At 40.7% G+C, this 23,761-nt stretch overlaps 1 protein-coding gene across 1 annotated transcript; it reads left to right on the top strand.

Moving 5' to 3' along the window:
- The first annotated feature begins 4,939 nt into the window (after positions 1 to 4,939).
- On the top strand, positions 4,940 to 22,864 carry LOC122319677. The gene is made up of 2 exons (XM_043207271.1): positions 4,940 to 5,155; positions 17,921 to 22,864. Exons 1-2 carry the CDS (start codon positions 4,940 to 4,942, stop codon positions 22,862 to 22,864), a joined length of 5,160 nt encoding a protein of 1,719 aa, XP_043063206.1.
- Positions 22,865 to 23,761: the final 897 nt, after the last annotated feature.

Genomic DNA, 23,761 nt, shown 5'->3' with positions numbered 1-23,761 from the left:
ACCCTGTGCTTATGTTCAGCTCTAGAGCCACTAGGTCTTTTTCCTTTGTGACTGGGAACGCCACTTCCACAGCCACATTCTTCGCCTTCCCCTTCACGAAAACCTCCAACAAGGCCGTCATCCTCGCAGCCTGGTATGTGGTCTCCGCCAGCTGCTTCGTGTTTGCCTCCAACACAGTTTCCAATGCCCGAACTCTTTGGCTGATCTCGGTCGTCTCCGCCAACTTCTTCGTGTTCTCCTCCAACACAGTTTCCAATGCCCGAATTTTTTGGCTAGTCTCGGCCAATTGGTCGTTAACTGTCGGGGGTTACCGGGTTTCCAACACAAGATCATCCTCTATTAAATAAAAATAGTACTGATATATTTTTATATGGTTCACTTACCCTCAAGGGAGAAAACAAATTGGGTGAGCTTTGGGATGATTGTCGGCTCTTCAAACATCTTAAAAAACTATAAAAAATGATATTGTAATAATTAAATACGTTTTTTTTCGGACATCGAACCGAGGCAGGTGATTTATCTAAAGATACCTAAAACGCCGTCGCTTAAGGTATTCCCGATTCATATTGAAAAATACGCCTACGGACTAAACACCTCCAAAATAAAATTTAAATAAAATTAACAAAGGGAGAATGTAAACCCTACGAAAAATGTATAAGTAACCTTAAATCTTTCTAAATCGAGTGCTGTATTCCCACTTACTAAGCAAATACCTAGAGCCAAAGAGGATAGAGGCGCATTATAAAAGCTTCCTTCTGCATCCTGTTCAAAAGAATCTACTTCAATCGGGATGTGTTCTAGTACATAACAATAACTATCTGACCTTTTATTCCTATCCTTATTCCATCCCTTCAACTTCAAAACACTACCTTCTAAATTTACGGGATCATTGTCCACTCGAATCCCACTATCCTCAACAATCTTCCTATAAATTTGTTGTAATATTTGTGTCGGCTTTCGGACAAATCTCTTAAGAGTTTGTAAATAGTTCTCGAAATCGTAAGAAGAGCCTGAATCCGGATCTCCGATTTGCTTCATCGTCGCTTTTACATAAAGTAAACCGTAAACATTGTATGAAACACTACTTTCTTCATAAATAATTGGAAAATTGTTCACAAATAAATTCAACATTTGCTGGGCATTATTTATGTTTGACTCTCGTTGCAAGTGAGAGGAAAGCAGCCTGTAAGCACAGTGCAGCAAAAGGAATAAGTAATACTGGTCATCTGGTATCTTTAAGAGCTACAATGCCAGTGTATAACAAAAATTTCCTAAGCTCTGTGCCTTTCCGGCAATTCATCCAATGTACTTGGTTTTCAAGCAATCTCTTGCGGGACGCAAGCTCCCGCGCTATTCTCCGCTGAGCGTCAGTTCCATATATATATGTACATACGTAAGTGATTTACATATGCTCGCCTAACTGCAAGTACTCTCGTCTCCTCTTTGCTCTTCAGCAGGTGAACGCATATCGGTACACACACATAAAGACTGCACTGACAATAGCGTCGACACACTGCCGACGATTCGAAACCCTCCAATCGAAGCACAAAAAAATAAAATTCCAACAACAAAAATATTAAAAGTCTATCCAATTAATTATATATTAATTAAGGGTAATTTTGAAAAAGTTTTTCAAGCTATTATTTGGTTATTTTCTGGCATTCTTAGCGGTTTTCCCTAACTGGATAATTAAATCTTTTGTCCGGTTCCTAAAGATAAAATCCAACCAATCTAAATAGTTTCCGATTATTATTTAATATTTTCCTTCGGAGTTATCAGCTTTTTCGCCTAGGTTTTTTGCAGTGTTTGTTCTGATTTATTTGTGTTTTGCAGTAGTATTTCATGATTTTCCGTATGTTCCTAAATTCGAATATAAATAATTAAGCTATTAATTGCTAGATTCATATATTTTTCCAAGCTACTTAATTTTAGCTATTTTTTTAAAGAAATTTGTTTCAAATTTTCCAATCCCGATTTTTTTCGAATTCCGACGGGTTTTTGTGCATCCAGACCCGGGTTGCTTGGTCCCATTTAGATGAAGAGAACATAAACTAAACCCATACTCTCCACAGCACCCAAGTTCACTAGTCCAAAAGGCAGAGCAGCGAAATCCACTCGGAAAGAAAGGAACCTTCCACCCAGCAGTTTGAAGATGGTCATATACCGACCATTGACGAAAGCGTCAAGCGAGTCTTTACTAGCGAAAAATCCCGAAAATCTCTCTGCAGTTGGGACTGAATTCCCAACGCATAAGCTTATTCGAAGCCAAGATCAGCAATACTGATTAAGCTTCTCCGTCCTTACATACGTTGTAAGTCCGTATGAAACAAGTGCGAGCCCTATGGGACAAAGTGCACAGAGAGTACGAAATATGCTCGGACCTCATTGCCCTAGAAGAATCCCTCGACACATTGCCTGTTCTTTAAACCAAATATGAGTACTGATACTCAGTATCCGAGTAATGCGCAGCACAAATTGCGAAACTATTGACAGAGCAAAGCCTAAAAACGCGCAAACACCCTCTCCCGCTTCGGCGTGGGAAGCGATTCTAGATTGGTTCCAAAACAAACGACTTTTACTCAACAGCTTAAGTTCGAAATCCCAAGAATTGGGTCATGCTCTAAAGGAGCTACAGTCCACGATTCAGGGGTGCTTAACCGCGCTAGCTCATTCTCACGTATGACAACTGGGATTGTGTGTTGGTTTTCCTTTGTGCGAGCAAACTGCCAAAGCTGACCCTCTATTTATGGGAACAGAACACTTTCCTAAGCGAAAAGTAAAAGACATTGGAGACCATCGAGTATATGAAACCGACTCCGGCCGTTCAAAAAAAACTTCAATCCTTCGAGACAAAGGCCAGAACTTCTCAGAAAGGGTGTGACTTATGCCTTAAGGAGAACCATCCGGTAAGATTGAGCTCGCGCATTCTCCAAATGTCAGTTGACGCGCGTTCCGGCTACATCAAAAAGAAGCAGCTCTGTCTAAATTGTTTCGCGAGAGGCCATCAGCTACGTGACTGCACGAGCACTCACAGTTGTTTTACCTCTTAAGGGAGGCACTATACTATACTATAATCCGAAATGGGCTGCATCCTTCACGACTCAGGTGCACCAAATAGGAGACCCTGATTCGATCGACAAGCTTCTCAGCAAGTTCTGGGAAGTGGAGGATATACCAGTCAAGATGGTAAAAGAATCTGATTCCTATTGCGGAGGGAACTTTACCCAAACTACAAAGACGCAAGCGGGAGGTACGTGGTGACGCTCCCGTTCTGTGATGCCCAGAATTCCGGATCCAATTTATGACATTCAAAGTCAATAAGCTGCCTGACTTGATCGACTTTCGCACGAAAAATATTTCTCACAGTCTGGTTAGGGCTGAATGCCTGCTATACCTGGCATCTGATACCTCGTCTGTATTATTTCACCTCTGTCAGTACGTAGTAAACGTAAAACCACCCGACAGATCGACTTCACACAAAAAAACTGGCTCACGTATAAACAAGAGAGAACGCTTTAGTTCCCCGACTATCTTCGAAGTGCGAAGAAGAGTCTTCAACACTGACAGTTTTTGGTGGTTTGTGGGCGTTAGAGTGGGCGTGGCAAAAAGTTTTTTGGCAAATCGAAAGAAATTTACAAAACCAATACAAAAATGAAAAAATATCAAAACATTTTTCAAAAGTGTGGGCGTGGAAGTTTTGGGTGTTAGAGTGGGCGTGGCAACAAACTTGCGCTGCGTCTATGTCTCTGGAGTCTGTATGCCTAATCTCAACTTTATAGCTTTTGTAGTTTCTGAGATCTCGGCGTTTATACGGACGAACAGATGGACGGACAGACAGACGGATAGACGGACATGGCCAGATCGACTTGGCTATTGATCCTGATCAATTCCTTCTGCCTATTACATACTTTTTAACGAATCTAGTATACCTCTTTATTTTACGAGTAACGGGTATAAAAATATATAAGTTCACACATTGGGCTAAACCCAAAACTCAACACTGAATCTGATATTGAGAGCTGCACAGGTACACTGGAATCTATTCTTACGGCAGCAGCTCGTATTGCACACCTAAAATCGCGAACGTTACTCATAATCCGAATAAGACTAACGCACAAATCGAGCAACTCGTTAACGAAAAACGACGATTATGTAGAAAATGGCAATCTTCCAGATCTCTATCTGCAAAACAAAAGCTCAAAATAGCCACACGGAAACACGGAGGATGAACACGTTGGGTGCCGATACGTAGAGCAACTTTCCCCAACAGGCATCATGTGGGGAGCCCACTCGACTCTTCGTCCACCGACTGAAACCGTTTTGCCGATAATGAATCCTTCCGGCGGCTGGACCCGTAGTGATGCAGAAAGAGCCACCATATATAACGAGGCCTTAAGCACTTTCGGGCTACCGTCCTCATCCGTTAACACCTACCAGCAACACACCTCAATTGTATTCCGTCCATAAGAAATAACCAAAATTGTTGAAGACAATCTCATCCCAAAAAATACCATTTCGTGAAAACCACGGAACAGGTTAATCGAATAACAGCGGAAATAAAAACTGATCTTGAAAATCGAGAAAACTGTACAGCCGTATTTTCAGACATATCCCAAGCATTCGACAAAGTCTGGCTTGACGGCCTAATCCTTAAAGTTCAAACTTCTGAAGTCATACCTCTACGATACAAATTTCGCAGTGCAGTGCAACACCGCCATTACCGATGACCATAAAATCGAGGCTGGAGTCCCTAAGGCAGCGTTCTTGGTCCCAAGCCGTTTAAGGTCCCCAATCCAAGCTACAGCACTGCTGGCATTGTACCTCATAATAGTGAATAAAAGTAAATGAGCAAAAGCAAGCACATGACGTTTACGCTAAACAGACAAGGTTACCCACCACTTTTGCTAAAAAAGTTTTGCTCCCGAGAGCAGGTGAGATAATGTACCTGGGAGTACATCTCGGCAAAAGACATAATGCCGACAACTTACACTGGCTCATCCAGGCCACCCTCAGCCTAGACCACCAGGTCTTACTCTACAATTCCGTATTGAAACCTATCTGGACCTATTGCTTACAGATATGGGGCAATTCAAGCAACAGCAATATTGACATCATTCAGCGAGCACAATCAAAGATCCTCAGGACGATCACCGTGGTACGTTTGGAATAAAACCATCCAAAGAAACTTAAATATTCCACATGTCCACTTAAAGGAAAATACCATAGCAAGCTTTCTTCGCACCCGCCTTTGTCGAAAGGACCTACCATCCCAGCGAAGAAATTTCGTTTATACGACCAAACGACGAACGAATCAGTTAGAAAAATAAAAAACCTTTTTAAAAATTTGTTATTGTTAAGATTTCTAAACTTATTCTTAGTTATTAAGCAAGAAAATTAAATAAATGAAAGCAAAGTCGCAAAAAAAAATTCTAAGCGCAATTAGAAAAACTGTGCAACAAATATACAGATGTATCGGCCTAGAAACAGAGCCTGTTTTATAAGCAAAAATTGTATGCATACAAACTTATAAAAATCGTCATAGTCAAGTAGACGAATTTACGTCACAAGTTAAAAAATTAATCAATAATAAAATAGTCAAGTCATCAATTTCAGAATATAATAGCCCACTTTTGTTAATACCAAAAAAAAAACCTTACGGGCTCGGAATAAAAGAAGTGGCGATTGGTAATTGACTATCGCCATTATAAATTTCCACTCCCCAGAATAGATGACTGTTTTGATTAACTCTAAATATTTTTCATGCCTCAAATTAATGTCAGGTTTTTAGAAGAAAGTTCAAGAAATGGTGATGAACAATGGTTCATACCTCTTCACGCGACCTCATTTTGGACTTATGGACTTTTCAAAGAATGATGACTATCGCGTTCTCTGGACTGGAGCGCTCTCAAGCATTTCTTTATATGGACGATCTAATAGTTATAGCTTGTTCCGAAAAACACATAATCAAGAACTTAACTGATGTTTTGACAGATGCAGAAAATCGTAAGCTACATCACCAGAATGTTCGTTTTTCATGCGTAAGGTCAAATTTTTGGGACACAAATGCTTATATGATCAAATCTTAACAGACGACAAAAAGTTCAATGTCATAGAGAATTGGATAGTTTCACATGATGCGGACAGCGCAATGCGTTTTGTTGCATTTTGCAACTACTACAGGAGATTTATCAAAAATTTCGCCGACTAGTCACGGCACATAACCAGATTATGTAAACATAAGGTCCCATTTTTATGGACGATCCCTCGCTGAAAATTAATTCGAATGCGACTCGAATATGAGGTACATAATTTTACGGTTGAGTATCTAAAGGGCAAAGAAAATTGTTTTGCCGACGCAGCGAAACGAAAAAATAGAATTTCCTAAGCAACCTATTCAAGATTCTAGAAGGCGATTCTAGAAAAGACGTTATTATTGAAAACTTATGTCCAAAGACATAAGAGAGTACATTTAAAAACGCAAAACATCAAAAATAACGAAAACTTCAATGACAATTACAGAAAGATAGTACAAAGACGAAAAGAGTACATAAAAAAATGCCAAAAATGCCACACTTAAAAAATAACAAAACATACGAAAACTCCAATGACAATTACATATGAAGTGATAGTAGATACAATAGGGCCTCTACCAAAATCGGATAATGGCATTAAATATGCAGTAACTCTCATATAACAAACAAAATGCAAATGCAAACCGTAGCAAAGGCAATTTTTATACCCGTTACTCGTAGAGTAAAAGAGTATACTAGATTCGTTGAAACGTATGTAACAGGCAGAAGGAATTGTTTCCGACCATATAAAGTATATATAGTCTTGATCAGGATCAATAGCCGAGTCGATATGACCATGTCCGTCTGTCCGTCTGTCCGTCCGTCCGTCTGTCTGTCCGTCCGTATGAACGCTGTGATCTTAGGAACTACACAAGCTAGAAAGTTGAGATTAAGCATACAGACTCCAGAGACATAGACGCAGTGCAAGTTTGTCGATTCATGTTGCCACGCCCACTCTAACGCCCACAAACCGCCAAAACTGCCACGCCCACACTTTTGAAAAATAATTTGATATTTTTTCATTTTTGTATAAGAATGTAAATTTCTATCGATTTGCCAAAAAACTTTTTGCCACGCCCACTCTAACGCCCACAAACCGCCCAAAGCTGCTACTCCCACACTTTTGAAAAATGTTTTGATATTTCTTCATTTTTGTATTGGTGTTGTAAATTTCTATCGATTTGCCAAAAAACTTTCTGCTACGTTTAAGACCCTCCTTCTCCCTTCCGCTAGCTGAGTAACGGGTATCAGATAGTCGGGGAACTCGACTATAGCGTTCTCTCTTGTTGAATCTGTTATACTGAAGTACGGTCCGATGAATACGTTCATTACGGACGTGGGAACAGAATATAAAAATTTAATAATTTCGGGTTTATTCAAATACTTAAAAATACAAAATATATCCTCCAATGCTCATCATCATCTGACAGTAGGAGTAGTCGAAAGAAGCCACAGAACTTTAAATGAATATATACGATCCACATACATATCAGTTGACAAAATCGATTGGGACATCTGGCTTCATTATTTTGTTTTTTATTTTAATACAGCCCTCTCTATGGTACATAATTATTGTCCATACGAGCTAGTATTGGTAGAACCAATTATTATTACGCTAAGGAAAGTAAGTTCAGGTTAGAGGTAGCTTATACAAGAGCTAGGAATATAATTGAAGAACATAAAAGGAAAAACAAGAGAGAACGCTATAGTCGAGTTCCCCGACTATCTGATACCCGTTACTCAGCTAGTGGATGTGCGAAGGAGAAATTTCAACACTGACAGTTTTTGGCGGTTTGTGGGCGTTAGAGTGGGCGTGGCAAAAAGTTTTTTTGCAAATCGACAGAATATTACAAGACCAATACAAAAATGAAAAAATATTAAAACATTTTTTAAAAGTGTGGGCGTGGCAGCTTTGGGCGGTTTGTATGCGTTGGAGTGGGCGTGGCAAAAAGGTTTTGTGGCAAATCGATAGAAATTTTCAAGACTAATACAAAAATGAAAAAATATCAAAACCTTTTTCAAAAGTGTGGGCGTGGCAGTTTTGGGCGGTTTGTGGGCGTAAGAGTGGGCGTGGCAACCTGAATCGACAAACTTGCGCTGCGTCTACGTCCCTGGAGTCTGTATACTTAATCTCAACTTTCTAGCCTTTGTACTTCCTGAGATCTCGACGTTCATACGGACAGACGGACAGACGGACAGACAGACGGACGGACAGACGGACATGGCCAGATCGACTCGGCTACTGATCCTGATCAAGAATATATATACTTTATATGGTCGGAAACGCTTCCTTCTGCCTGTTACATACTTTTCAACGAATCTAGTTTACCCTTTTACTCTACGAGTAACGGGTATAATAAGGAACTTAAGGATTTCACAAAAAAATTATTTATGCATATATTTACGAATTCAGACCGAGAGTTTAATAAAAAAAATAATACGGTTGGTTTTTGATATATTATTAAACGTTTTATTTATTCCAATAGAGGAAGAACTAGAGCCTTTGGATTATCACTTAGTTGGATAATGGATTTCGAAATTATAATGGGCTTTAGCAAAGCTATCGCAATTGATAGCATACTGAGAACGTAACTGCCTTATGGGGACATGTTTGCGTTTATATAGGCAGATTGGGATAGCTTTGGAGAGGAGAAGCTCCCGAAAAATAGGAGTAATTGGAGAATTCTGAGACCATTGCGGGGCGGAAGTTTTTGTTATTTCAGTTGGCTCGCCAAGTGGTCAAATGTTTACGATTTGTTATTTTAGTTGGCCTCGCCAAGTGATCGAATGTGTAGGGTACGACGTTGGCTCGTAAATAACAGCTAAGCTTAATCGAAGGGCTCTTGATCTTTGATTACATTTTGTTCTTAGACATGAATTGTTACAATAGTGTATGTGGTTTTGTACTTAGACATTAATGTGAGTGTGTGAGTTGGGGAGTTGTGGGTGTAGAATGGATATGTTACTTCCCCATCCTTAAGAAAAAAGTCTTTCCTCAGGCGTTAAGATTAGGGTACAATACAGGGGTATTGGATGGGTACAATATTGTTTGTTTCAGAACTTATAATATTTTCGTTTTTTAGAGTTTGATTTTTGAATTTTACAATTAATTTTTGGGGTATAGTCTTATATTTATAGATAGCGTACAATAATGCAATTATAACAATTATGATTAATGTTGTAAGTGTTATTACTTGAAATATATTATTCGTCTGATTGTGTTGTTCGATTATTGCTTTTGTTTGAATGTATTCGAGTGGTTCGAGATTTGTTACATTATTATTTACATAGATACATTGTGTTGTTAATTAATATTTCTTCTATTTGAACAGAACAATTAAATGCTTTTATCATGTTATTGCCTTCTATTATAGTTGCTCTGTTGATACAATTTTGGCTAAGGATAGTCTTGGGAAGGTTCCAAGTTGTAATTATATTAGGCTCTACATATTTTATTTCGAAATCAGAATGTTTTACTGTATCTACATTGAGCTGGGACCTGGTTTATATTTATTTATAACCAAGCTCTGAGATCTATTGATCCGGTTTGAAAGCTTAGGTAACCGTTTTTGGCCTGGAGGGGGGTTACTTCTAGATATTGTGTGTTAATTGTCGATGGGAGGCGTAACATGATTATCATGCTCAGGAATAGGCCTGGAAATATCGTTATTATATTTACTCTTATTAATTTTCTTTTTCTTTTTAAACTTGTATTTATAGTGTATTGTCTTTCTACCTCTTTTTGTTTCTTCGAAATGTTTATCATCTATTTGTCTTAAATTTCCTGTCTTTTTGAATGGGTTAGTTGTTTTTTATCTAACTAGAGGGGATTCTCTAAAGTTGGTATCTATACTGAAGTCATGTCTTTTCTCGTTGAGTTTGTCAAATTTATTTACTTTATTTTGTTGAGTGTCATAAGCAGGGGTTCCTGCAAAAATGAAGATGTCAGCTGGAGTTCGACCGGTTGTATTATGCTTTGTTTTGTGATTGTATACGTAAAGAATTTTTTCGAACTTCGTGAATTGGTTTTCGAGTTCATTTTCGCTTGTTATTATTCTTAATTTTTCATTAACAGTTTTATGAAATCGCTCAATGTCAGAAATTCCATTTTTACTTGTTGTTATATTGAGGGTCACTCCTTCTGATTCTAACCAGAGTTTAAGTGCAGCGCACATGAAAGCGGAGTCTTTGTCGGCTTTTTTTCTGTAGGTTTACCCATATCGTTGAATATGCGTAAAAGAGATATTTTAGCTTCAAGCCAATCTCTACTGTTTACTTCTATCAGGGAGGCGTAGTTAGAATAAATGTCAATACATGATAGGAATTTTTTATTGTTTATTAAGTAAAAATCCATGACATACTTGTCTCTGGGATTAAAGGTTTCTAGGGTTATTTCAAGAGTTAATTACTATATATATATGTATATATATAGTAGAAGATCAAGTTTTATTAAGAAATTAAGTAGCACATAAACTGGAATCTAAATGTACGGGCACCTATAAGGTAGATAATATAAAAGAGAGAGACTGACAGTTTTTGGCGGTTTGTATGCGTTGGAGTGGGCGTGGCAAAAAGGTTTTTGGGAAAATCGATAGAAATTTTTAAGACTAATACAAAAATGAAAAAATATCAAAACATTTTTCAAAAGTGTGGGCGTGGCAGCTTTAAGCGCTTTGTGGGCGTTAGAGTGGGCGTGGCAAAAAGCTTTTTGGCAAATCGATAGAAAATATACAAGACCAATACAAAAATAAAAAAATATCAAATTATTTTTTAAAAGTGTGGGCGTGGCAGTTTTCGGCTGTTTGTGGGCGTTAGAAAGGGCGTGGAAACATGACAAACTTGCGCTGCGTCTATGTCTCTGAAGTCTGTTTGCTTAATCTCAATTTTCTAGCTTTTGTAGTTCCTGAGATCTCGACGTTCATACGGACGGACAGACAGACGGACAGATCGACTCGGGTATTAATCCTGATCAATAATATATATACTTTATATGGTCGGAAACGCTGCCTTCTTCCTGTTACATACTTTTCAACGAATCTAGTTTACCCTTTTACTCTACGAGTAACGGGTATAATAAGGAACTTAAGGATTTCACAAAAAAATTATTTATGCATATGCATTTACGAATTCAGACCGAGAGTTTAATAAAAAAAATAATACGGTTGGTTTTTGATATATTATTAAACGTTTTATTTATTCCAATAGAGGAAGAACTAGAGCCTTCCATGATAGAAATTTTTTATTGTTTATTAAGTAAAAATCCATGACATACTTGTCTCTGGGATTAAAGGTTTTTAGGGTTATTTCAAGAGTTAATTACTATATATATATGTATATATATAGTAGAAGATCAAGTTTTATTAAGAAATGAAGTAGCACATAAACTGGAATCTAAATGTACGGGCACCTATAAGGTAGATAATATAAAAGAGAGAGATAATATAGATATATTAAAAAACAAGAGTAAAAAACAAATAGTACCTTATGTACATATTAAAAAGGTTTTATTCATGTTTAGTTTCATAGAACCAAAAAAAAAACAAAAAGATATAGAAAAAAAAGATATATTAATTATAATTCGAAGTATTTCAATATGTTTATTCGAGTAGTTGTACAAATTATGATAAGACTAGTGCGGTCTGCACGTGATGAGCCGAATTCGTATATTAGTGCGTGGCGATGACCGACGCTTGTTATCTCCAAATCTCGACTGCTCTCGTCTCTGTCCCCGGCAACGTCGTTGGCTTTGTCGCTGGCTACGTTCTTCAGCAAAGCTTAGCTTTCCTCTCGAAAGCTCCAAAGTGTTTTCATTAAGCCGGACATAAGCAAAAAGTAACTCCAGTTAACTTATACATTTAAACACGGAGATTTTCCAAGAGAGGCTTTTGGGAGGAATTCCGGAACTGACTTCTCCGTTGACACTGTAGGTGGCTAATCACCGACTGCAACCTCGACAGAAACAACACAGCCTAACTGAGTCGGTTGCATTAGCGGCAATCCCGACAGAAGCTTTACTTGACCGACGCACAGCAGTTCGTAGAAGAGACTGGCGCCAATCAGTAAGTTTGGGTAAGTTCCAGTTGCAAGTGTCAATGTCTAAGCAGGGCTGACTTTCAATAATATTGGAGGCAATAACAGCAGTGATGCCGGCCGAGTTGACTTTGACTGTCGAACCATCTGTCTCAAAACTAGAATCTCCTATTACAGTAGCACAAGCTGTCGATTTTGCATTCTCAAGCTTAAGCTTATGTGCGAATTGGGATGTTAAAGGTGCAGTTGGGAGTCGAGCAGAGCACGGCAAGAAACGAAAATTCCAGAACGGTTCCTCACTAATACGGTGGTAGTTGCAAGAAGCACCACATCTTTACCAATATCCTGTGCAAGAAGAGCAGCAGGCGCTGCAGATAATGCAGAGGGTTCTTCGGTATGATGTGAGTCAGATGCAAGCGTTTCACCAGGCTGTGTTTTTTTTGTCGTGAAGGCGAGGCCAAGATTCCCAGATAAAGCATGCACGGCAACTGCTGGAATGTCACTGCCTCAGTTGTTGCCCAGTCTTGAGGCAATTTATGCAATAGTGCTAGCCTTTTGCTTCTTGAAATGGATTAGCTGGGGTCAGGTTTTTAAAGCTCTGGGCACCATATATTGAGTGACCAGAATCATTGCAGAATGCACAGGTCGAAGCGCTGACCGACGCAAATCAGAGCTCTGTTGCTTCCCACCTGATGCCTGGCGCATAGCTTGCTATGGCGAACTCAATGTTTTGCAGCGTTCTGCATCGCCGCTCCAGAAACGATGCCATTGATTCCCACGTAGTATCTGAATTTTTTAAGACTGGATCCTCTAAATTCTCCTCCCATTTCGCCTGACTCGCCGGATCCAGCTTCTGGACAAGAGCTTGGGCGATAATGCATCCAGCGGCTTGTTTTATTGAACTCATTCCATTCAGCGCACGAATATGAGCTTTGAATTTATCCGAGAGCTCACGAAGCATTAAAACTTGCCTTAGCCCCAACATCTCATTGACATGCGCCTGAAAAACTAAGCTCCGATCAGCAAATCTGTTTTGTAACAATTCTAAAGCCGGCCAGTTGGTAAAGCCTTCAGCGAATTCTAGAAGATCAAAAGGGGGCAGCGATGGTGCTCTATTCCGGAGTAAACGCTGCCGATGCCCACAATCACGCGGGGAATTGCCGTCAGTGGCATGAGTGGGCGTGGATTTGTGAGGCGCGCTTTGACATCTCCCCGCTAACTAAGGACTTAAGCGTTACGATAACATCATAAAATTTCTTACTCAAATCGCTTTTAATTTCATACTAAACAAGCTCGCTCAGTTTTCCGAATTTTTTGTTGCAACTCATAGATCAGCCCCAATCTCACATAAAGAACGGAATCGTCAAACAAAGTTAAGGCAGAACTTAAAAAAGAATCTGCTAATCGTTCCACTCTATTATATATTGCAGTTCCATTGCGCCTTAAAAATGTCACCATAATATCACGTCGGGGTCACCAAAATGTTGAGCTAAGAAGCCTTTTTATTAGCTTTTTTGCAAAATGAAAGACGAGACCCGAAAGTCATTATTTTAAAAGGAAATTCTTAATGTTCGTATACAAAAAGCAACGCATACTTTTCAGTGTGAAGCATAAGCTTAGCAATGCATCATTGAATTTTATTACCTCATTTCCTATTTTTTGAATAATATTTTTACATCCGGTATTCGTAGAGTCAAGAGGTGTACTAGATTCGTTTAAAAGTGTGTAACAGGTAGAAGGAAAAGTATTCGGCCATATAAAAAAACTATATTCTTGATCTGGAACAATAGATGAGTCAATTTAGCCGTGTTCGTTTGTATGCCCACACTTTTGAAAAAAATTTGAGATGATGACATTTTTTCATTTTATTATTTGCCTTTCCAATTTTTTTTATATAACTGTATTCTGTAATTGTATTATTTTTTTGCCAATTTCTATTAATATGCAAAAAAATTGAACTTTCGTGTTTGCACTCCCATTATCTGACAGTTGCGGAACTCGACCATAGCGTTGTTACATATATTTACATAAAAATAATTTGGTTGAGTAAACAAAAACATCCAATTCCACTATTCTAAAATCCCAGTTGTAAGGAAAATATTTTTGACTGCGTTTCATGTTTCAAATGGTTTAACCCCAGCCCAGTCGGATGTGATTGCAAAACTTTCAAATACTACATTTGACCGCCATATTAGGGTCCACAATTTCCAATGACAATGCATGTTTTCAGGTTTTACTAGTAAGCAGTCTATTTAGTTTATTATGTTTCTTATTTTTATCCTTCTCCATATCCCCTGCACCCTGACTAGCTTAGAGACGGGTATATTCAGAAATTTAACTGAGGCGTTCTCGCTTTTTAGCTACCATATGCTGCATCTCTTTAACTACAAAGACTTTGTTAATAATATGTCATATTTTTATTGAGAGTATAAATAAATGAATTTTAACATTTCAAAACCATTTATTTACTTTTAGATAAATACTACATTAATTTCACGACAGAATCAGTATATGTTCCTATTCAAAAAACACTTATTTTTTGACAACTATATTAATTTAGAGGATATTGTTGAAAAGGAACTATTATACCATCAAATACTGCATTGCCTAAGAAGTGAAAGATATCCAATAACTGAAATGGAAGCGATTATGCTAACTGCTCTTCAGAGCCAACTTGAGCTTGGTGACTGTAGTGAATTAATAACAGATTACAGGGCTGTCGCTAGTCATTGCTTACCACCAAGATTTGTACCAAATATACCACATGAAGCTGTCGCAATGCACCATCAAAGTCTTAGAGGAATGTTACCAATGGAGGCTAAGAAAGCTTTTCTAAACTTAATAAAAAGCTGGCCTCTTCATCGAGCGACTATTTTTGATGTTATGGTAAGCATTATTGATTTAAGCTAAACATTGAATATTCGTTAAAATCGCTACAACCGAGGAGTGGTCACATGGCTTGCCTAGTATTTATACCCGTTACTCGTAGAGTAAAAGCGTATACTAGATTCGTTAAAAAGTATGTAACAAGCAGAAGGAAGCGTTTCCGACCATATAAAGTATATATCAGGATCAATAGCCGAGTCGATCTGGCCATGTCCGTCTGTCCGTCCGTATGAACGTCGAAATCTCAGGAACTACAAAAGCTAGATTAAGCATACAGACTCTAGAGACATAGAAGCAGCGCAAGTTTGTCGATTCATGTTGCCACGCCCACTCTAACGCCCACAAACCGCCCAAAGCTGCCACGGCCACACTTTTGAAAAATAATTTTATATTTATTCATTTTTGTATTGGTCTTGTAAATTTCTATCGATTTGCCAAAAGACTTTTTGCCACGCCCACTCTAAAGTGCCAAAAAGTGTCAGTGCTGAAGACTCTCCTTCGCACTTCCACTAGCTGAGTAACGAGTATCAGATAGTCGGGGAACTCGACTATAGCGTTCTCTCTTGTTTTTTTATTACTTTTGTAAATTTCTAATGGATTTGCAAAAAAACTTTTTGCCACGCCCACTCCAAAAACTGTCCGTGTGGAAATTTCTCCTTTGTACTTCCATTAGCTGAATAACGGGTATCTGATTTGAAGCCATATAAGCTATATGTATATTAATGTTATATGAGTATCAACAGCCGACTCCGATATTGCCAAGTCCGTCCGTCCGTTTCTATGCAAACTATTTTCTCAGCTTTAAAGAAAACACCACACAAAGAAGCGACTAAAGGGAGCGCGTGTTTTCGATGTTCATCTGCCTAACAGGATTCCCCTTAGAAATTAATTAAATGGAAACGTAGAAGAGGTAGCTTTTGTAAAAAGTGTTTCCTCATAGCAGGATATCATTCTGCGCGAAACCAGAGTCCGAAGTCGCTTGTAACTGCGTTGGAACGGTGTCACACAAGCTCAAAGGAAAATTATCTTATCGAGGTATTAGATCTATGTGCCCCTAAAAGCATTCGCTTTTGTAGCTTGTTTATCATTATGCTCGGCCTTTGATTAATTAAGGCCCAAAAGTGCATGCGCAAATAAAATGAAAAAATGCCATTTGTATATCTAAAATTTGGTTTGTCTCAAATATATTCGATTTGTTGAATTTGCTGATTAAAATTTGAATCGTTTTTGAAGGGGAGGGGTTGCGTAGGTGAGCATGAAGTTAAGTTCCAATTTCGTATCTATAGTAAACAGTAAATCTTATTTGTGTCAAAAGTGTATATGAATTTTAAATATCCAACCTTTATTTAGAGTTCGGTCCCTGACGTGTTTAAATCAAGCTCCGTATAAAATCGTTTGAGTTGAGTGAAGTAAATGGGTATTAATATAAATAAAATAAATAAAGCGAAATGGACGCCCTGTGCGATGCATATATACATCCTTTTTTGTTTGAAAAAAATTAAATTAAAATTATATTTTCAGCCTACAGTATTTACTACAAGTGAGGAGTGTCAACCATATTATTTTGTTTTGTTTGAATGATTTAGTTAACTGCCTGTTTGACTCTATTAATCGGGATCCCGACATTTTTAACATTTCAAAATTGGAGGCATCTGGTGTGTTCTAAACTAGAAAGTTTAGGCTCGTGGCGATCCTATGAGTAACTTCGGTATGTATGGTCGGTATCGACATTTAACAATTTTCGCATATACGACTCTGGCAATAAATCGGTCAACCTACTAGTTTCTTTTACCATCATTAGGAATACGGTCAGATTACTTGAAAGTCAAGGCAAATTTCTCTGTTCCCACACCAGTGCAACACCGTCCTTATGGACCACCCTTCCTCTAATGAGAACAGACGTTTGCATGTCTGCTTCTACACGCTCTTCTGTATAGAGTGCGGTTAGTTTATTCCCTAACTGTTGGGTCAAAACCCAATTAGAATAATCTTGTATATTTGAATTCCGCGTTTTTTGAATGATGTTAACATAACAGCTGTTGCGCTAGGCTGCCAACTCGTACTAGCGAACGAGTGGCAGATAAGAATTGGAAAAAAGAGAGGATAGAACAAGGACAGATAAAAAATTGAAGTTGAAGATATAGCCACGAGGAGTTTAAGTGAGGATAAATAATCAAGAATTGTCATTAAAATTTAACTATTAAACTAGCACCATCCGACTTATCATTTATACTCAAGAAAAAGCTCTTGTTTTTACATTTTGGCGACCGTGACAGGACTTGTGCTACGTTTTAGTTAATTGTGGTGATGATTGTGGTTACGTTCGCCCCCATTTTTACTTTGCTCTAAGTCTCGCACGCGCCTTTACGACTTTTGCCCTGCCAAACTCTCGTACATTCGCGCATCGCGTTCGCTGCCGGTCTACCCAGCGTCCGCATAGGATTTTCGCTAGTGCATTTGCCCACAACTACATGCGGCGCAGGTGCCGGCTATACTCAAGGGTCTCCCGCCGCATCATTGGACATCGTTGGACATCCTCCAAGTGTCATCGCCATAGTTGGAGTCGACATCTCGGTCCTCCATCTATACATATTGCCCCCAGGAGCACCCCCATACATAACCTCATTCTGTCGCAACACTCTAGGTTGCACTCTAGGCTTGGCGAGCGAAAATTTTCCACTACATCTCGTCGTCTCGCTCGCTCTCACAGACCTTGTCAAGCAAGGAATATCCAGATCGAAATTAAATAAAGTAAACAAACATCTGCAAAAATGTCTTCGCTGGAGCAACTTAAAGCTCAACGAACGAGTGCTCGAAAAAACCTTACACGTATGAGCAAATCAGTGGAACCTGGTTTGAATTTATCTCCGTTGGAATTATCTTGCCGTTTGTCGATTTTGGAATCGTATTTTAAACTTGCTTTATCTACCCAGGAAGCCATAGAGCAGATGGAGCCAGCTGAGGCGCAGCGCAATACTCGCTTCGAAATAGAGGAACTGTTTATCCACGCCAAGGTTTGCGTTCAGGAGCAACTTGGACCAGACGCTAACAGCACCGGCATTCATGAATCTACGGTTAATTTTGGGCACACATCTGCAGTTAAGCTCCCGCGCTTATCATTGCCGACATTTGACGGCAAATACTGCGAGTACCAAAACTTTATCTTGTCGTTTAACCAAGTTATTGGCCACCAGCCATCCATGTCTAAGATCGAGAAGTTCAACCAGTTGTTAAACTGTCTTCGAGGACCAGCCCTTGAAACGGTTCGAGCTTTCCAGGTGACCGCAGACAACTACACAAAGGCTCTGGACCGCTTAAAGCAGCGCTATGACAACCCGACTCTCGTATTTTTGGATAACATATCGTCACTCTTCGCATTGCCAACTGTCGCCAAGTCAAATGGTCAGCAGTTGCGCAGCCTAATCGATAATGCATCCGCATTATACAACTCGTTGCGTTCGTTGAGCACCGAGCCACAGATTTGCGAGGCCATGCTCATCTCCATAGTTATGGGCAAAGTGGACCAGGAGACTAAGAGGAAGTGGAATGAGTCGCTGGACTACACTACGTTGCCTTCGTGGGACAAATGCGTTGGAGTCGTTGAACGTCATTGTCAATATTTGGAATCGGATAAGAAGCCTCCTGCTGAAGCCCCTATGAGTCAACCAGGTGGCCATAGGTCGCGCTCGCAGAGGAATCAGGCAAGTCTGTCCTTCAATTGCACCACACAAACTTGTAACATCTGTTCACAGACAGACCACAAGACCTTTAGATGCCCAGAACTAATCAATCTCGCCTTAGATAGTCGCCTTAATGCAGTAAAGCGCCACAAGCTATGCATTAATTGCCTTGGCAGGGGTCATCTTGTAGCCAACTGCCCGTCGACGCGGAGGTGCCACTCATGTGCACTACCGCATCACTCGCTGCTTCATCGGCCATCGCCAGGATCGGCCGCAGCTCCCTTGCCACTCCCTCAAGCGGAGCCTGTACAAGTTTCGGACGCAGTCGCGCATACTCACACGGAGTCTCGTTCCGACTGTGTCATTCTGGCCACGGCACTGATTCTGGTCAAGGATGCAGCTGGAAGCTACAAAATAGGAAGAGCGCTTCTGGATTCATGTTCTCAGGTGAATTTCATATCCGAGGAGTTTGCTCAAAGACTTCGACTGCCACGGAGCAAGCTCAACCTCGAGATTCGTAGCATTGGTGAGACACAAACGCGAATTAAACACCATGCAACCACCAATATCAAGTCGAGGCACAATGGATTCGAGTTGCTCCTTGATTTTTGCGTGACATCCCACATTGCCTATCATCCAGAATCGGAAATTGACATTTCTGCGTGGAACTTTCCGCAGCACTCATCTCTTGCTGACGAGAGCTTTAACAAGTCTCGTCGGATCGATCTGCTTTTGGGGACGGAAACCTTCTTCGATATATTGGCAGTCGGCCAAGTTAAATTAGGAAAGGATCTGCCCGTACTACAAAAAACACTACTTGGATGGATAGTGTCTGGTCGATGTCGAGCTCATCCCAGAACACTCCATCAGTACTCATCCATCGCATTAACAGAAATTGACCAAAAAATGGAACGGCTATGGCGCATCGATCATGTGGAGCCTCCTGAGATCACACTTACGCCAGAGCAGCGAAACTGTGAGGAGTTCTACACCAAAACGGTACGACGTAATTCAGATGGTCGATTGGAAGTACGACTTCCATTTAAAGATGAACCTACCGTTCTCGGAGCCTCATTCGACATTGCCAAAAGGAGATTCCTCTCCCTCGAACGCAGCCTATGCAAAAGGCCTGAGATAGGGGCCAAATATGTTGAATTTATGCAGGAGTTTCAAAATCTGGGACACATGAGTCCCGTGAGCCATCCACAGTTAAACACTCCGCATTATTATATTCCGCACCACTGCGTGCTCAAGCCTAATAGCACATCAACAAAGCTCAGAGTGGTTTTCGACGCATCCTGCAAGACGACGTCCCAGAAATCGCTCAACGACATTCTGATGGTCGGGCCGACCATTCAGCCAGATCTTTATACACTACTCCTGCGTTTTCGGATACATCGCTATGCCATCACTGCTGATGTGGTCAAGATGTTCCGCCAAGTCAACATGTTTGCCGAGGATCGCAGATTCCAATACATTCTTTGGAGAGCGTCGCCATCGCAACCATTGAGCACCTTCGAATTGAATACTGTAACTTATGGCACAGCGGCTGCACCGTATCTAGCCATACGCAGTTTGTCATATCTAGCCGACAAATTCATGGACAAATTGGAGATTGGAGCTAAAGCCATCAAATCGTCTTTCTATGTGGATGACTTCCTAGGTGGAGCGGATACGGTAGAGGAGCTACATCAAATCAAAAGGGAAGTTACAACGATTCTACAGGATGGCCAATTGGAACTCGCAAAATGGCATTCAAATCACTGCAAGTTTGTCGATGACGCTACAGTCAAACATTTGCAGTTGGACGACGAAATGCTAACCAGCACGCTTGGCCTAAAATGGGACCAAGTACGGGACACATTCATGTTCTCGTTCTCGCCAAGATTCGATTCGGACCACGTCACCAAGCGCTCGATTTTGTCCATAGCCTCTTCGCTGTTTGATCCGTTGGGATTAGTTACTCCCATTATCATAGTGGCAAAAATTATCCTCCAGGAGCTGTGGCTCCTAAAACTACATTGGGACGAGTCCGTACCCCAAGGCATTCATACAGCTTGGATGTCCCTGCTTGCATCGCTTTCGTCGTTGGAGTCTGTAGCAATACCACGATATTGCCTCCAATCAGCGATACATACCTTTCAAATACACGGCTTTTGTGACGCCTCCATTCGAGCGTATGGATGCTGCATCTACGCTCGCACAATCGGATCAGATGGGCTGACCAAGGTACAGCTAATCACATCGAAGTCCAGAGTTGCTCCCACCAAGAAGCTATCTCTGCCGAAATTAGAACTGTGTGGAGCACATTTGTTAGCACAGCTCTACAAAAAAATCATTAGAATCTTCGCTGACAGAAAGCCGACTTCGTTCTTATGGTGCGATTCTCAAATTGTTCTACATTGGAATCGCCAACACTCGGCCACCTTATCAACCTTTGTCGGCAATCGAATTGCCGAAATTCAAGAACTCACGTCAGATTGCCACTGGAAACATGTTCCTACTCACTGCAACCCGGCTGATATCTTGTCCAGGGGCTGCACTATCACCGAGTTGGAACAATCGATATGGTTCGAGGGACCTGAGTTCCTAGGCCAAGATCATCAACATTGGCCAAAGGACAGTCGAGACAACAGTGACATTGATATGGAAACTGTCCAACTGGAAAAGAGAAAATCAGCCTTTGCCGTACACACGACTAGTAATCAACTACTTGAAGGAATCTACAAGATCAGTTCGCATCATCGCTGCCTACTAGTTATCGCTTGGGTGTACAGATTTACTCAGCGCTGCCGTAAACTAACGCCATTCCAATCACCTTCGCCGACGCCAGCAGAACTGATGCGGGCGCTACATTGCATCGTCTGGAATATTCAAACTATTCACTTCGCTCAAGAGATGTCCTCGGTCCTGAAGGGCCATCCGATTCGCACTAACCTTAAAAATCTTAGTCTCTTCCTCCAGGTTACAGATGGCTTCCAAATGCTAAAGGTCGGAGGGCGCCTGGAGCTAGCAGACTACCCAAAAACCCAAAAGCATCCTGTGCTGCTCCCAGCTAAGGATCCATTTGTGTCACAGTTCGCTCGCCATCTTCATCTACAGAACTATCACGCTGGGCCACGGACGCTCGTCGCTTTAATTAGAAAACAGTTCTGGATAGTGAATGCAAGGGACTTGGCGCGACAAGTCGTTCGCTCATGTATACATTGTCGCCGCTATCGACCAACTCTCGAAAGGCAGCTAATGGGCCAACTGCCTAAAGAGCGGATCACACCATCTAGACCATTTTCAAGATGCGGAATAGACTTTTGCGGACCAATCAACGTCTATTTGCGCATCCGGGGTAAGCCGCCTACCAAGGCCTACCTAGCCGTCTTCGTTTGCTTTGCCACGAAGGCGATACATGTCGAAGTGGTATCGGATCTCACGACGGATAGCTTCATTGCATCACTAAAGCGTTTTATTGCCCGACGCGGACTTCCCTCGGACATATTCTGTGACAACGCTACAAATTTCGCAGGAGCTAACAACAAGCTCGAATCGTTGAAGCAGTTTCTGTTTAAAGACGAAACAACAAGAACAATCCACTATTTCTGTCGCTCAGAGTTTATTAACTTCCACTTTATTCCACCCAGGGCTCCACACTTCGGGGGCATATGGGAAGCTGCAGTAAAAAGTGTCAAGGGACTACTCAATCGCACTCTTCGAGACACAAGGTTAACCTTCGAGGAGTTAGCCACTGCAGCTGCTGACGTCGAGGCGATACTGAACTCTCGCCCGTTAACGCCGCTCTCATCAGACCCGAACGACCTGGCCGCTCTCACGCCTGGCCACTTCTTAGTGGGTGACGCACTCCGAGCACTACCGGAACTTCCACCAATCGACGACAACCTGGACAAGTTGGATCGATGGAAAAGGGTCAGCGCACTCAAACATCACATCTGGAGTCGCTGGAGCCACGAGTACATCAACGAGCTCCAAGTTCGCACAACCTGGACGAAGACTTCACCAAATTTGGCTGTCAACGACATGGTAATCGTTCACGAGGATAATCTTCCTCCACAACGGTGGCTTCTTGGGCGTATATTCAGCACGATTGCAGGAGCGGACAACATCGTGCGTGTAGCCGACGTACGCACTGCCAAGGGAATCATCCGCCGCCCTATACGGAAACTCGCCTTATTACCTGTCTCTTGAAAGTCAATCGCATACTTTCAAGGGGGCCGGTATGTTGGGTCAAAACCCAATTAGAATAATCTTGTATATTTGAATTCCGCGTTTTTTGAATGATGTTAACATAACAGCTGTTGCGCTAGGCTGCCAACTCGTACTAGCGAACGAGTGGCAGATAAGAATTGAAAAAAAGAGAGGATAGAACAAGGACAGATAAAAAATTGAAGTTGAAGCCACGAGGAGTTTAAGTGAGGAGAAATAATCAAGAATTGTCATTAAAATTTAACTATTAAACTAGCACCATCCGACTTATCATTTATACTCAAGAAAAAGCTCTTGTTTTTACACTAACCTTTTGTTGTTTTTGAGATATGCCTTTTCTTCTCCTTCAAAGATTCGATTTTGTTTAGTAGGGTTGCACCTATCTAGATTAGCCTGTTGCGCTTTTTCGATGCTGTTTCTAATTGCCAGTCTCTGAGGTTCGTTGGCTGAGTGTAAGGCATATTTGAGTTGTATTTTTAATGCACCTAGCTATTTCCGTTAGGGTGCTGTGGAATCGCTCTACTTGCCCGTTGGAGCTGTCGTATAAGGGGGGTGCATTAACGATGTCAATTTCATATTGCTTTTTCAATAACGAAGTTACGGTCTCCGAATTGAAGGATGCCTCAATTTCGCAGTATTTTGTTTTGGTATTTGGAAAGAAATTTACCAATTGTAATATGGGGCTGCTTACGTCAACTATGGCCCTAGAAGGTAATGGCTGTACCAACACGAACGTTGAAAACTTGTCCACACAGATTAAAATAATTTCTTATCCGTTGAGTAGATGTTTATATGCAGCATTTCGCCCGCATATGAGGGGATTGGTGTGACACTCAATTTCTGCTTCTTGAGGTGCCGGTTATACTTAGCCTTGATGCA

Source organism: Drosophila yakuba, unplaced genomic scaffold, assembly GCF_016746365.2.
Source record: "Drosophila yakuba strain Tai18E2 unplaced genomic scaffold, Prin_Dyak_Tai18E2_2.1 Segkk57_quiver_pilon_scaf, whole genome shotgun sequence".
Taxonomy (NCBI): Eukaryota; Metazoa; Arthropoda; class Insecta; order Diptera; family Drosophilidae; genus Drosophila; species Drosophila yakuba.
Note: the sequence above shows the minus strand (reverse complement) of the source record. Positions and strands in the feature narration are given on the sequence as shown.